This window comes from Muscardinus avellanarius, assembly GCF_963383645.1.
Source record: "Muscardinus avellanarius genome assembly, chromosome: 3".
In the NCBI taxonomy this organism is placed as follows: Eukaryota; Metazoa; Chordata; class Mammalia; order Rodentia; family Gliridae; genus Muscardinus; species Muscardinus avellanarius.
Genome location: NC_137788.1, coordinates 129,161,574 through 129,176,537, shown reverse-complemented (window position 1 = coordinate 129,176,537; position 14,964 = coordinate 129,161,574). Strand labels below are relative to the sequence as shown.

At 40.4% G+C, this 14,964-nt stretch overlaps 1 protein-coding gene across 3 annotated transcripts in view; it reads right to left on the bottom strand.

Annotated features, from left to right (window-relative positions):
- Window positions 1–743: 743 nt before the first annotated feature.
- USP3 (ubiquitin specific peptidase 3) overlaps window positions 744–14,964 on the bottom strand; it is a gene marked incomplete at both ends in the record, with an annotated part of 106,393 nt that continues 92,172 nt past the window's right edge. For all 3 annotated transcript variants that reach the window (XM_080692944.1, XM_080692945.1, XM_080692946.1), the window contains 4 exons: window positions 744–909; window positions 3,523–3,590; window positions 3,745–3,858; window positions 4,365–4,483. In XM_080692944.1, the coding sequence (XP_080549070.1) occupies window positions 744–909; window positions 3,523–3,590; window positions 3,745–3,858; window positions 4,365–4,483 (467 nt within the window). The remainder of the gene's footprint in view (window positions 910–3,522; window positions 3,591–3,744; window positions 3,859–4,364; window positions 4,484–14,964) is intronic.

Genomic DNA, 14,964 nt, shown 5'->3' with positions numbered 1-14,964 from the left:
GAATTTTCAAAAAGTACAATGTATTTGGTCTTATTTGGACTTTTCTGTCTTTCCATCTTACCTCCCCCATGAAAAAACAAATACCTTCAAAAACTGAAAACCCCAACAAATAAGAGTAATTCTTAAGTATGCAGTACAGGTATAACTGAACCAACAAGTTTATTTAGTTAGTGCTGACCATCAGCAGCCATGAGAGACACCAGCAGCGGCGGTCGCCTGGTCGCTTGAAGGCGCCTCTCAGTATCTAATACAGTCACAGGAACCATCACTAAGCCGTCTGTGAGGCCTCGCAGGCCAGACATTCCGCACACACGTGATCCTTGATTAGCGTCAACCTGATCCCGCCGCAGCTGTGCAAGGAGCGGGCGGCTCTGTCACTCCCTGCTCAGCCGCACACCTCGCTATCAGCAGGCGAGAGCAACAAAGTGGATGTGAATGTGCCTCAGAGTGAGAAATGAAAACATTAAGAAAAATTCAAATAGAACTAAGTTCTTGAAACTACATAAAAAATCGAATTATTACAACTAAAGCAGCAAATCAAAACATCTGCTGAGGTTTTCTGGTAGAACAACAACAACAAATTAGTTGGTGCCCATGTTCAATAAGTCACTACCATTGACAAAACTAAACCCAAAACAGGAAATTGAAAAGTGCATAATGAAATTAAATCTTGGATCAAGTATTTATGAAAAATTGGAAATGTCTGTCCGGTATAGTTGATGAATAATGATTCAGAGGAGGTATTAAAGTTTATCTGATCCAGCTTTGGCCTGGCGCTCCACATAAAAAAGAATGTAGGCCTTTGCCTTCCCCACGGTCTCTTCGTCAGTCAGTGTCACAGTACTGTCGTTGAAGTGGAACCAGCGGCCTTCGTGAGTGGCATATGCCGTGTAATGTCCAGAACCAACCCTGTAAAGAAAAGGCGAAAGGTCACAGGAGAAGAAAAGACCGCGCTGTGGAAGTCACAAAGGATCTGGACAACCATGTAACTGGTAATATGCATAATGTATTTTAATAAATATTACAATTAAAGAATAAATCCTAGAGAATTGTGGCTTAAGATGGCTGATTGAGCTCTTGTATTTACCTTCCTTCAAACCCATCAAGAGGATAAAGAATACATTGACACTGGCAAACAGGAAAGAATATACCGTCAACTGACCAGAAATTGAGTTTTCTAGAATACATAAAGCATATGGTACTGGATTAAAAGATAATCTAAACAGAACTGTAGAACTTTAAATTTAACAAGATAGGTAAAGTTCTAGGGAAACATGAAAAACTGAGTGCCAGATTTCCTGTCAGCATCTTGGAAAAATCTAAGCTTAGGAAACTAGTCTGCCTCGAGGGAAACTGCACCTTGCCCAAGGCTTTGGTCCTTGAGAGCGATTCCCTGTGATCATGACCCAGCTACTCACACATGGCACCGCAGGGGCAGCCCTCATCAGGAGAGAGGCCTGCTGGAAAAACCCTGTTTACCATAAAACAAGAGTAGGCTGCAAGGAAAAAAGAGTTTGCTTGAAAATGTGATTGCCACATTATAAAAATGTTATGATGGGCTAAGGGCTGGGCTAGATGTCTAGCACAAAAATGAAATTCAAATTGGTGATTTGGAGCCAGGCGTGGTGGCACAAGTTTGTAATCCCAGCATTCGGAAGGCTGAAACCTGGAGGATCGCAGTTCACAGACAGCCTCAGCTACTTAGTGAGGCCCTCTGCAACTCAGTGAGATCCGGTTTCAAAATAAAGAATAAAAAATAGGGCACGGGGTGTAGCTCGGAGGTAGAATGCCACCTGGGTTCCATCCCCAGACCCAGAAAAAAAAAAAAGATCCTGTTTCCAAATAAAAAATATATAAAATAGGTCTGGGAGTGTAACCCAGAGGTAAAAGGGTTTCCAGGAACCCCAGTACCATCTCCCCCCCCCCCAAGAAATTGGTGATTTGGAAAAACAGGCCATGGTGGTCTTTAGAAACAAAGAGATAGTAGACAGGTCCAGGAAAGTGACAATGCACTATTTTAATAGGGATTTCTGAGAAAGGAAAGAGAACAGAGTGGAACATGTAAGCATTCCCATGAGCTGAAGATGCCAACTAAGTGTCCCTACCAACTACCAAGCAGGAATACATCTGATTTCTTGAGAGAAGGGTACTAGAGATTGAACCCAGGGGCATGCTGCCTCTGAGCTACACCCCCAGCCCTATTTTTTTTTATTCTTTATTTTTGAAATAGGGTCTCACAAAGTTGCAGAGGGCCTCACTAAGTAGCTGAGGGTGGCCGCGAACCCAGATCCTCCTGTCTCAGCCTCCCAAGTACCGGGATTACAAGTGTGTGCCACCACACCAAACTTCTGATACTGCTTTTTTTAGGGACTGAACCCATTCTGAGCTATACCTCCAGCCCTATTTTATTTTTTATTTGGAAACAGGGTCTTGCTAAATTGTTGAGAGCCTCACTAAAACACTGAGACTGGCTTTGAACCTGCAATCCTATTTCAGACTCCCAAATACTCAGATTATAAGGCATGCCACCGTGCCTGGCTGCACCTTATATTTCTTAAGTCCAAAGGCAGAGGGTTCAAAAAACTACCAAAGGAAAAAACCAGAATGCCTATAGAGAAGTGATAATCAGACTGTACCTCCCTTTGTTAATCCTGATGCTAGGCTGTGAAGTCACTGGGCAATGCCTACAGCACTGTGCGGAGAAAGGATGAGTAGAGGTTTGCTCATGGACAGAAGTCCAAGTTTAAAGGTAAAATAACCATTCTCAAACAGACCAAAAGTAAGGTGGATACACCCCTAGTCCAAGCTTTCAAGGAAAAAATGTTATTCAACAAAATAAAAAGTGACAAGCAGATGACATGAAGTAAGTTATTTCAAACACTGCCTATTTCCCTCTCCACCCCCACTGCGGTTTCAATTAGTAAAGGAAATAAACGCCTTGGAGTAAAGGCACAGGACATGTGGACAAATAGGCTGGTTCCCAATGCGGCGCCCTCCGTGCTGCTCTTCTGAATACTTCAAAACATCCTCTCGGAAACTCTCCCAATACCAAGACGGAGGGAAAGCTAGGGATGTGGCTCCGTGGAAGAGCACTTGCCTAGCATGTGCACCCCTGGGTTCAACGACCAGTGCTTATAATAATAGTAATAAATGAAAAACAAATAATGGTGTGTTTTGACAGGCATGGTGGCACATGCCTGTAATCCCAGTACTTGGGAGGTTGAGACAGGAGGAGCGCAGATTCAAGACCTGCCCTAGAAACTTAGTGAGACCCTGTTTCAAAACAAAATATTTTAAAAAGGGCTAGGGTGTAGCTAAGAGGCAGAATGCCCTTGGGGTTCAGGCCCTAGTATCACAAAAAAAAAAAAAAAAATTGAGGGAGAGTTCTATTTCACTCGCTTTAATGGATCTGAATCCATTTTTAGGGAATTTGGAGAGAATTATCAAGAGTGGTAAAAAGCTGCAGGTGTTCTTGTGCTGTCCGCCAGGTATTCCCCACTACTAGCTGGCTGAGCTACTCACCCAGAACCATGGTGCACCACCACTGCAGCAAGGTCGTACAGGCAGCTCTCCGGGCCACTGTTCTCAGGCTACGGAACAAGGGAAGAGGCACCCCAGAAGTGAGTTAGGAGCAGTGCTCAACGGTCACAAACTCCTGCCTCAATGGCTGTCACTCTGTGTGAAGTCATAATTTTAACAAACAGCCATCTTCTTGCCATGCTAAAAGGGTAATCACCTCCTTACCTCTAGTAAGTAGCATTTCATGTCTAGGCCTCTCAGTGGAAATTCTACGTATGTATCAACTTTGTTTCTTAAATATGCTGTCCAATGAAATCTTTTCAAATGTAAGCATAGCACCTGGATGACAAAGGTAAGGATACAGACTGTAAACCAACACCAATGTACCTTTCAATAACCACTCAGTACTGCTGGGCGCGGTGGCGCACGCTTGTAATCCCCGCACTTAGGAGGCGGAGACAGGAGGATCGCGCAGGTTCAAGGCCAGCCGCGCTGGCTTACGAGACCCTGTTTCAAAATATAAAATAGGTCTGGGAGTGTAGCCCGGAGGTAGAAGGGCTTCCAGGAACCCCAGTACCACTAAAACAAACAAAAACAAACAAAACAAAACACCACTCAGTACTTCTGTCCCTCAAACAGTATCTGTGGTACCCAGCAGTATTTCTTCTAACCCCTGATGCTTTCTTCCGTGTATCATACCTTAAAGGTTCAGCTTTTACTGAGAGCCTAGAGATCAACAGAGAACACTTCACATAATCCAGAGTTACAAAAATATTTTTTCTCATTATCAAGCATCCTCCCTCTCCCCTTGAAATGGCATAACCTGCCTGAAATTCAACACTTACCTTGGGTAGTTTTTGAATCCAAAATTTTTTTGTAGACTTTTGTTTCTTTTTGCATTTATGGCACATATATAACTCTGTCTCATCAAGTTCTTCTAAGTCAGTAAAACTGCGAAGACAATCTAAAAGCAAATTGATTTTGGCAGAATTAAAATGAGATGCCTTTTATATATACAGAAATGTACCATGGGGGGAAAGGATTGAACTTTTAAATGTGGAGCCACAGTTAAAGCTCAGCTGTATTAGCTCTGTGGCCTTAGAAAAGTCAGCCTTCCTCGGTGCAAACTAGAGAGAAAAATCAGACCTATTTTGAAGAGCTGTTTGAGGAAAAGAAATAACATGTAAACACCTAGCATCATGCCTGACACAGATATGACAATCAATTACAGATGATGATACTTTTATTATAACAAAAGAATTAGTCTAGGAATTCTAATAAAAACTAATTCCTGGTCAAATCAAAGTTTCAATAGAAAATTTCTCTCAATATGTGTCATGGAGAGTAAATCCCAAATCTCAGAAAGAGAATTCAGATAAAACCTTTTCACAAGTCATAACTTAAACACAGATCACAGAAGGCTAATCTGCAGTGACACCTTTATTCACACTCTCTACTTTTAGTCCACTAAATAAGACAGCGCTACATTTTTCTTTTAAAAATTTAATTGTGTAATCTGGGGTTTGGTAAACTGTGGCACTAAGCCAAATCCAGCCAGCCACCTGGTTTTGTAAATAAAGTTCTGTTGGAACACAGCCATGCCCATCTACCTACACATTTTTTCTGTCTGCTTTTATACTACAACAGCTAACCTGAGGAGTTGGACAGAGACCTTATATGCTGGAGAACCTAAAATATTTATTCCCTGGTCCTTGATAAAAGTTCTTCAACTCCTACTACTACAGGCAAACACTCTGAAATCTATATAAAACATGTTAGCCTGCACAAAAACTGTGATTATGCCAAACACTCGGCTGGAAGTGGACTCTCTCCAGTGCACACCCGCTGCAGTTTTGCAGTGGCGGCCTGTGCGGCCATGTGCAAAAGCCCTGCCGGACACTTCCTTCAAGCCTCTTCCCAATCACAATTCCACCCACCCCGCAGAGTAGCCATCAAGACTGTGGCATTCTTTCTCCGCTTATCTCTGTATCTGCATGTGTGTATCTGAACAGTGTGTTATGACAGGCTGGGGAGCAAGCGGTAATCCTGCGTCTCCGTCCTCTGAGCTTCCAGGTCAGTCAGCCTCAGCTTCCTTATGACTGTCAGAGCCTTCAGGAAGTCAACCGGGGCCCTGTACTGAACAGGCCAACACGGGGCCGAAGGGCCCGCACATTCGTGAACCAATTCCTGGAGACCACCCTGCCTCTGCCTCGCTCCCCTGAACTCAATTCTCACTTTTCTTTGGACCTTTCTCAACATACCCTTCTCCACTCATTTTGCCTTAATATTAGAGCCCATGTCAAGAATGATTCCTAGGAAAGGTATATTGTTCCAATATTATTTTCTGAAGCAAATCTCAGACAATAAACCAAAATGGTTGGTATTGAATCCCTGTAGAATGGCCACTCTAGGGCCAGGAAGCTCTGAAGCCAAGATCATGGGCGCTTTCAGTAGCAAGTACTTGTTACACCATGTAAAGAGCTGGGCCTTGGCAGAGCAAGGGGATAAAAAGGAGGGAAAAGATATGCAGAAAAAACAGGATCTTCCATATTCAATATCAGCATCTGGCTAGGAAGAGAACTTTAACACAATAAAGGCTATATATGAGAAACTCGGTGAACATGAGATTCGATGGTGGAACTGTACTATAAGCATATGCCACCACACACGGCTTGAAAGCTATTTTATATGAAAACAGGGTCTCACTAAGTTGCTGAGAGTCTCACTAATTAGCTGAGGCTGGCTTTGAACCTGTGCGATCCTCCCGTCTCAGCCTCCCAAGCGCAGGGATTACAAGTGTGCACCACCATGCCCGGCTTGAAAGCTTTTTTTTTTTTTTTTTTTTTTTTGGTGGTTACTGGGGGTGGAACCCAGGGGCTTCTACCTCTGGACTATACTCCCAGACCTATTTTATTTTTTTTATTTGGAAACAGGGTCTCAGTAAGTTGCTGAGAGCCTCACTAAGTAGCTGAGGCTGGCTTTGAACCTATACGATCCTCCTGTCTCAGCTTCCCAAGCACGGGAATGAAAGCTATTTTAAAAGACATAAATTGAAAGATATCCTGTGTTCATATCCCAACAAGTTATTTGTGTAGATATTGAGAAAACAATTCTAAATTTCATATGGAAGGCAAAACACCCAGGACAGTCAACACAATATTGAAGAAGAGCAAAGTTGAGCTTCAAGACAGACAGACAGACAGACAGACAGACAGACACACACACACACACACACACACACACACACACACACACACTTACTTTATACTCAGCCTGTAATTCCAGTTTTTGGGAGGCTAAGAAAGGAGGATCACATATTTGAGGGCCAGCATGTGGTAATTTAATGAGATCCAATTTCAGAATAATAAAAAAAAAGAGCTGGAGGGGTGTAGCTCAGAAGTGAATGCCTCTGGTTTTCAGTAACACACACACACACACAACACACACACACACACACTTAAAGTTGTATTATAAAAAGTTTATAACTCATAGAAAGCATTAAAAATAGGCACTACATTTCCAGGAGTGCTGAAGACACTTTTTTTTGGGGGGGTCAATACTGGGGATGGAACCCAGGGGCATTCTGCCTCCAAGCTACGCCCCCAGCCCTATTTTTGTACTCTTTATTTTGAAACAGGGTCTCACTGAGTTGCAGAGGGCTTCACTAAGTAGCTGAGGCTGTCCATGAACTGCGATCCTCCTGTCTCAGCCTCCCAAATGCTGGGATTACAAGCGTGCGCCACCACACCCGGCTAAAGACACTTTTTAAAAACTCACAATGGAGTTGGGTGTGGTGGTGCATTGCTTATAACCCCAGAACTTGGGAGGCTGAGACAGGAGATCACAGGTGAGAGGCCAGCCTCAGCAATTTATCAACTTAGTGAGATCTTGTTTCAAAATTAAAATAGAGTTCAAGGTGTAGCTCAGAGTATCAAATAAACAAACCAAAACCCACAGAGGAGATGACCACAGTAGTGTGGGTAGGCCTCTGCTAATCTAATGAGGGGACATAAAGACATAGCTTCTTTATTAAAACTCCCTGGAGGCTCCACTAAAGCCCAGCAGTCCTCTGACCTTCCACTGTGTCTATGATATGGAGACACCTCCCACCTCTTTGTGGAACCATACCAGCAAGTCTGGACTCCTACACCTGTTAAGCAGGAGAAATATGGGAACACAAAGGGTTCTTCTGGTGGTGGAGGATGGGGGGGGGCAACTAATGAACAAGGACAAAAAATTGCAGCAATATTAGTTTTCTCTTCATTGATATAGAGAATGAGGACTTACCAGCCCTATCATCTACTTGTTGAAGCTGATGGTAAGCTCTTTAACAAATAAAAATCAAGTCTGAGAATTCAAAAGAAAGTCAGCTGGGAAACAGGAAACATGTTTCTCTAAACATCAAATCTCACAGGATGGTTTGAGCCCCTTGAAGCTAACAGCAAACACGAAGTCCACACAGATTAAGATGCTGCTTGGGCTGTGAGGTGACGCCACTGCCACTCTCCTCCTCCTCCTGCTCCTCGCTGCTGTCGTAGTACTGCGGGTGGAACCCAGGGGCATTCTACCTATGAGCTATATCCCCAGCCTCATTTTAATTTTTATTTGAAAACAGGATCTCACTAAGTTGCAGAGGACCTCATTAAGAAGCTGAGGTTGGCTTCAAACCCGCGATCCTCCTGTCTCAATCTCCCAAGTACTGGAATTATGAGTGTGTATCACCATACCTGGCTTATTTTTTATTTGGAAACAGGGTCTAAGTTGCTGAGCCTTGCTAAATTGCCAAGGCCGGCTTCACCTGCAATCCTCCTGTCTCAGACTCTCAAGTGTTGGGATTATAGGGGTGTGCTACTTTGCCCGATCAACTTTTCTTGTTTGTAGACCAACCAACCACACAAGCTGTCATACACTCTCCTCCTGGAGAGTATCAGAAAGAAAGCTCAGTACAGAAGTATTCTGGGATAGTAATACCTGACATATTACAGAAAGCAATAATAATCATGTGTAAATCCAACTCAGAATGGGGATATGATGTAGAAGTTAGGGAGAAGACTTAACACACTAGCATTTTTTTTGGTCTTTTAACCAAATATTTGTATTAAATAGGTCTTGTTAAATATCAGAAAGTACTGCTCCAATATATACCCATGTATTTATGTTGCAATTTTTAAAAACTAATATTAATATTATTCTTACTAAGAATTTTAAAAAATCATAATCCAATTTTGATTACAGTTTGAGTCTAATTTTTTTTTTTGGGTGGTGGTACTGGGGGTGGAACCCAGGGGCTTTCTACCTCCACGCTATACTTCTAGACCTATTTTTGTATTTTATTTGAAAACAGGGTCTCACTGAGGTGCTGAGAGCCTCATTAAGTATCTGAGGCTGGCTTCGAACCTGTGCGATCCTCCTGTCTCAGCCTCCCAAGCGCGGGGATTACAAGCATATGACACCATGCCCGGCTTTTGAGTCTAATTCTTTAAAAATTTAATTTCTTCTTCTTCTTCTTCTTTTTTTTTTTTTTTTTGCAGTGCTGGGGATGGAACCCAGGGGCATTCTATCTCCAAGCTACACCTCCACCTCTATTTTTTATTCTTTATTTTGAAACAGGGTCTCACTGAGTTGCAAAAGGCCTCACTAAGTAGCTGAGGCTGGCCACAACCGTGATACTCCTGTCTCAGCCTCCCAAATGCTGGGATTACAAGCGTGTGCCACTATATTCAGCTAATAATTTAATTTCTACTGTAAATAGACATGTTTAAGGTTAATTCAGCATGTAGTTATATGCTGTAGATATGGAAATAAAATGATAAAACATTTGATATCAAGTACCAATATTGTGATATTTACTAAAGTTCGAATATGCCAAAGCAGTTTTGGAGTAATATAATGATTTGGGGGAAGCATGGAAAGGATGGGGCCGCCACAGATTTCTTATATACTCGTTAAGACAATCAATACAAAGATGGGCATGGTGGTGCATGCTTGTAATCCCAGCATTCGGAAGGCTGAGACCGCAGGATCGTGGTTCACTGACAGCCTCAGCTACTTAATGAGGCCTTCTGCAACTTAGCAAGACCCTGTTTCAAAATGTTTAAGATTAATTTAAGCCAGGCGTGGTGGCGCACGCTTGTAATCCCCGCGCTTGGGAGGCGGAGACAGGAGGATTGCGCAGATTCAAAGCCAGACGCGCTGGCTTAAGAGACCCTATTTCCAAATGAGAAAAAAAAAAAGTACAAAATAGGTCTGGGAGTATAACCCGGAGATAGAAGGGTTTCCAGGAACCCTAGTAGCACACACACACAAAAAGATTAATTTAGCATGTAGTCACATGCTCTAGATACAGAGAGAAAATGATAAAACATTTGATATCAAGCTTGGAAGTCTAATGCCCCTGGGTTCCATCCCCAGACCCACAAAACACACACACACACACACACACACACACACACACACACACACACACACAATATAGACTGGGGAGGTGGGGAGTGAACTCAAAGAGTCTACAAACTGTTTTCAAGTAGAGAGTTGCTTTCCTTCCTTATTAGTCCAGCACTTGGGACAGTCAACTAAAAAAATTTCCAGAAACACCTAACAGTGTTCTATCAAGACTTCTACTGCTTCTCTTTTAATAAGCCAAATACTTCTCAATGCCCAGAACACCACTGATATGGGGACACCTATCCTTTCCCCACAAAAGTTAAATTTCTATTAGGATAATTTAATTCTAGAAAGATGCTGTCCAAAAGAATGTTCTGCATAAGAGAAACATTCTACATCTGTGTTCTGCTGTGCAGTGGCCACATGGAGCCAGTGAGTCTAAGCAACTGAACTTTTCATTTTATTTATTTTTATTTATTTATTTATTTTTGCAATTCTGGGAATGAAACCCAGAGGCATTCTACTTCCGAGCGACATCCCCAGCCCTATTTTTTATTCTTTATTTTGAAACAGGATCTCACTGAGTTGCAAAAGCCTAAGTAGCTGAGGCTGTCTATGAACCATGATCCTCCTGTCTCAGTCTCCCTAGTGCTGGGATTAAAAGCATATGTCACCAAGCCAGGCTGAATTTTTCATTTTAATAGCTACATATGACTCATGGTTAACACACTGGATGGTACAGTTTTTTTTTTTTTTACAAAAAGATGTTTGTACATAGACACAAGTATACTAGTCATCATGACAATATTTCTTTATAAAGCAGAAAAGAATTAGCTACTAAACATATAATTCAGGATAAAAATTAGCACCAGTGCAGAATTACTTAATGTTGTATATTAATTTATCCGAATTTCTTCTAATTTCTCTTTATCCTAATTTCTTCTTTCTGTGACTAGTAAAAATAGTCATTTTGGTTACTTTAATAGTGACCCTTCAGCCGGGAGTGGTGGCGCACACTTGTAATCCCAGCATTTGGGAGGCTGAAACAGGAGGATCATGGTTCAAGGACAGCCACAGCTACTTAGTGAGGTCCTTTGCAGCCCAGTGAGACCCTGTTTCAAAATAAAGAATAAAAAATAGGACTGGGGGTGTTGCTCAGAATAGAACTCCCCTGGGTTCCATCCCCAGTACCACAAAAAAAGTGACTTATGATCAAAGATAAATTTTATTGTATTACATTTTTATTTTGAGACACATTTGTACATCTTTGTGGGGCATATTACGGTAATATGATATATGATATACTCTTACAATATATAGTTATCAAATCAGAGTGATAAGCATTTTTATCTCTTCAGACATTATTTCTACGTGTTGGGCATTTCATACATTCGGAAGGTCTCAGCCTTCTGAATGCTGGGATTACAAGCATGCGCCACCATGCCCATCTTTGTACTGATTTACATCTTTGTATTGATTGTATTTGTATTTGAAATACAGATTGTCGTAATTGTAGTTACCCTACTATGCCATAGAAAACTAAAACTAAACCCTGCTCTCCATGCTTTGGTATCATTACCAAGCTTCTTTCTTATCCCTTTTCTAACCTTCCTCTTCTAGCAACTATTCCATTCTGTTCTATGAGATCAACATTTTAGTTTCTAAAAATGAATAAGAACATAGGGTGTTTGTCTTTTTATGTCTGGCTTACTTAATATAATGACTTTCAGTTCCAACCCTGTTTCTGCAAACAGCAGGATTTCATTTTTTAATATACATAGCTGGTAATATTTCATTCTGTATACATACGACATTTTACCTGTTCATCACATGGAAAGCCATCTAAGTTGATTTCACATTTTAACTATTGTGAATAGTGCTGTCATACACAGGGGAGTGTAAGCATCTCTTGAGCATAGTGATTTCACTTCCTTTGGATATATAACCAGTAGCAAACTTGCTGGATCACAAGCCAGAGTGTTGAGCTCCCTTTCTTCATATCCTCGCCAGCATTTGTTATTTTTGTCTTGATAACTAGTTGTTCTAATTGGGCTGAGATGCTAACTCATTCTGGTTTTGCTTTGCATTCACCTGATGATTAGTGACATTCAGCATTTTTTCATATACTTATTATTTGTATCTCTTCTTTTTAAGAATCATCTATTTAAATCATTAGCCCATTTTTAAACTGGATTATTTGAGGCAGGCGTGGTGGTACATGCTTGTAATCCTAGTAGTTGAGAAGTTGAGAGGAGGATTGCAGGTTCAAGGCCAGCCTCAGCAACTGAGGCCCTTTGCAAGTAAGTGAGATCCTGTTTCAAAATAAAATAAAGCAGGGCTAAGGGTATATATCAAGGATAAAATGCTCCTGAGTTCAATCCACAGAACCACAAATAAATAAATAAATAAATAGGATTATCTGAACATTTTGTATTCAACTCTCTGAGTTCCTTATATATTTTGGGCATTAATCCTTTGCCAAGGGAATAGTTCATAAATATGTCTCCCATTCTTAGATTGACTCTTCATTCTGTTATTTTCTTTGCTGTGTAGAAGCATCTTAGTTTGATATGCCATTTGTCTATTTTTACTTTTGTTGCCTGTGCCTTTAGGGTTTTAAAATCTTACTGCTTATACCAATGCCTTGAAATGTTTCTATTGTTTTCTTATAGTAATTTCTTTTTTTTTTTTTTTTTTTTTTTTTTTTTTTTTTTTTTCTTTTTTTATATTTTTATTTTTTTAATTGGTGCACTGTATTCATACATCATAGTGGGATACATACTTTTGTAGACATATATGCACACATTGCCCAGTCAGCCCCCACCCGATCCCCACCCCATTCTCTCCCCATCCCTCCCTCCCATGCTTGGCTTAGTGATTGACATCTAGTATTATAGCAATTTATCAAAAATTAAAAATGATAATCTCACATAACAGTTTCATTTGTCTGATACCAAGCTTTTGATGTCCTAAAGATAACATTTCAATATTTCTTTTTGCTTTCTTTCTTACCAGAGAATATTTTTTTTCTATTTTTTAGGTGAAACTATCATATATTTATATATTTATTTTTCAGAAAAAAAACTATCCTAATATGGAATATGGACTCTAGGTACCCACAACGATCTTGAAAAAGAACAAAGCTAGAAGATGTATATTTTCTGATTTCAAGCCATATAAAGCTACAATAATTGAAACAGTGTAGTAATATTCTAAAGGCAGATATATAAACCATTGGAGTTAAATAAAAGCCTAGAGCTAAATTCTTCCCTATATTGTCAAGTTATTTTTGACAAGGTTTCCACGAACATTTGGTGGTGGGAATAATAATCTTTTAACTAAATATTATTGAAAAATAATAATTACATGGAAAAGAATAAAATTGGACCCTTACCTAATCCCATATACAAATATTAACTCAAAATAGATAAAAGACCTAAATATAAATCTTAAGACTATAAACTTTTAGGAGAAAATCTGGGTTATAAAACCTCACAACATTGAAATTGGCAGTGATTTCTTGGTTATGATTTCAATGGCACAGGCAACAGAAGAGTATACAAACTCCCTAAAAAAATAAAAAACATATTGTATATCCAAAGACAATGTAAACAGAGTTAACAGTTACTAATAGAATGGGATAAAATATTTCCAAATGCTATATCTGAAGGTATATTAATATTCCAACTAGAAATCCTAAAAATTAACAAACAATAAAGGCAAACAATACCCTTTAGAGATAGGTAAAAGACTAACATAAATAATGAATCTCCACAGATAACCAATCTTAGTTGTCTGTTGGATGGAAAATCTTGTTTCTCTAGTTCTGATGTGTGTTATCTATTTCTTCTTTGTAGTTAATCTCTTTAAGTATTTTCTCTAGTGCTGGTTTTGAAGACATAAATTCCTTCAGTTTCTGTTTGTCATGGAAGCTTCTTATTTCTCCATCTAATTTGATAGAAAGTTTTGCTGGGTAGGAAATTTTTGGCTGGAAGTTGTTTTCTTTCAAAATTGGGAATATGTTACTCCAAGCCCTTCTGGCTCTCATAACTTGGTTTGGGAAGTCTGGAGTGATTCTAATTGGTTTGCCTCGGAATGTCACTTGGCCCTTTGCTTTTGTTGCCTTTAAGATTCTCTGCTTGGCTTCCACATTGGTCATTTTGACAATTATGTGGCGTGGGGATCCTCTTCTCCGATCCTGTCTAAAGGGAGTTCTATAAGTTTCCTGGACCTGCGTATCGACCTCTTGCTCTATGTCTGGAAAATTTTCTGCTATTACTTCCTTGAAGAGATTGTTGATCCCTTTGGTTTCACTTTCTTTTCCCTCCTCTATTCCAATTATTCTTACATTAGCTCTCTTAAAATGGGCCCATATTTCTTCAATATCAGATTCCTGCTGTCGGATATTTTTTTCTAGATTAGAAATTATGCGTTCATTTTTGGAATGATTATCTTCTAAGAGCGAGATTCTGTTCTCCATGTGTTCTAATCGGTTGTTTGTGCTTTGAATTGAGGCCTTTACTTCATTAATTGCATCCTTTATCTCTTTTTGGCTCTCTCTGAGTTCTTTTCGAAGCACCTCTATTATTTCTACAGTTATTTTCCTGATTTGATCTTCTAGAAATCTCTGATTTTCAGTTTTATCGGGTTCTGATGTTGTGGGGTTGTGGGCATTGATTGCTCCAGTATTATTCCTCTTTCCCATGATTTCGGAAGTTTGTGCCTTCTCTGGGTTCTTCCCTTGGGTCACTATGACTTCACTTAAGGTGCTCTGGATCTCGAGTCTGTAGTATCTCAGACCCCACTACTCCTTTACTGGGTTGTATCACAGAGTCTCCGACCCAGAGAGTCGATAGAGGCTGCTTTAGACTGTGGGGGGTGCCTGGTTGCACGTTCTCCTATGGTGTGATATCACTGCCACCACCCCTCTCCCGCTGGGTCAAGTCCCAGTGAGTACAGTACTGGGATTTCTCCTCTGGAGCCCGCAATTTGACTCACTGTTCTTGAGTACGCAGATGTAGCTGTACTGGATTCGGTGAATTCTCTGCTGCTGCCGCCAGT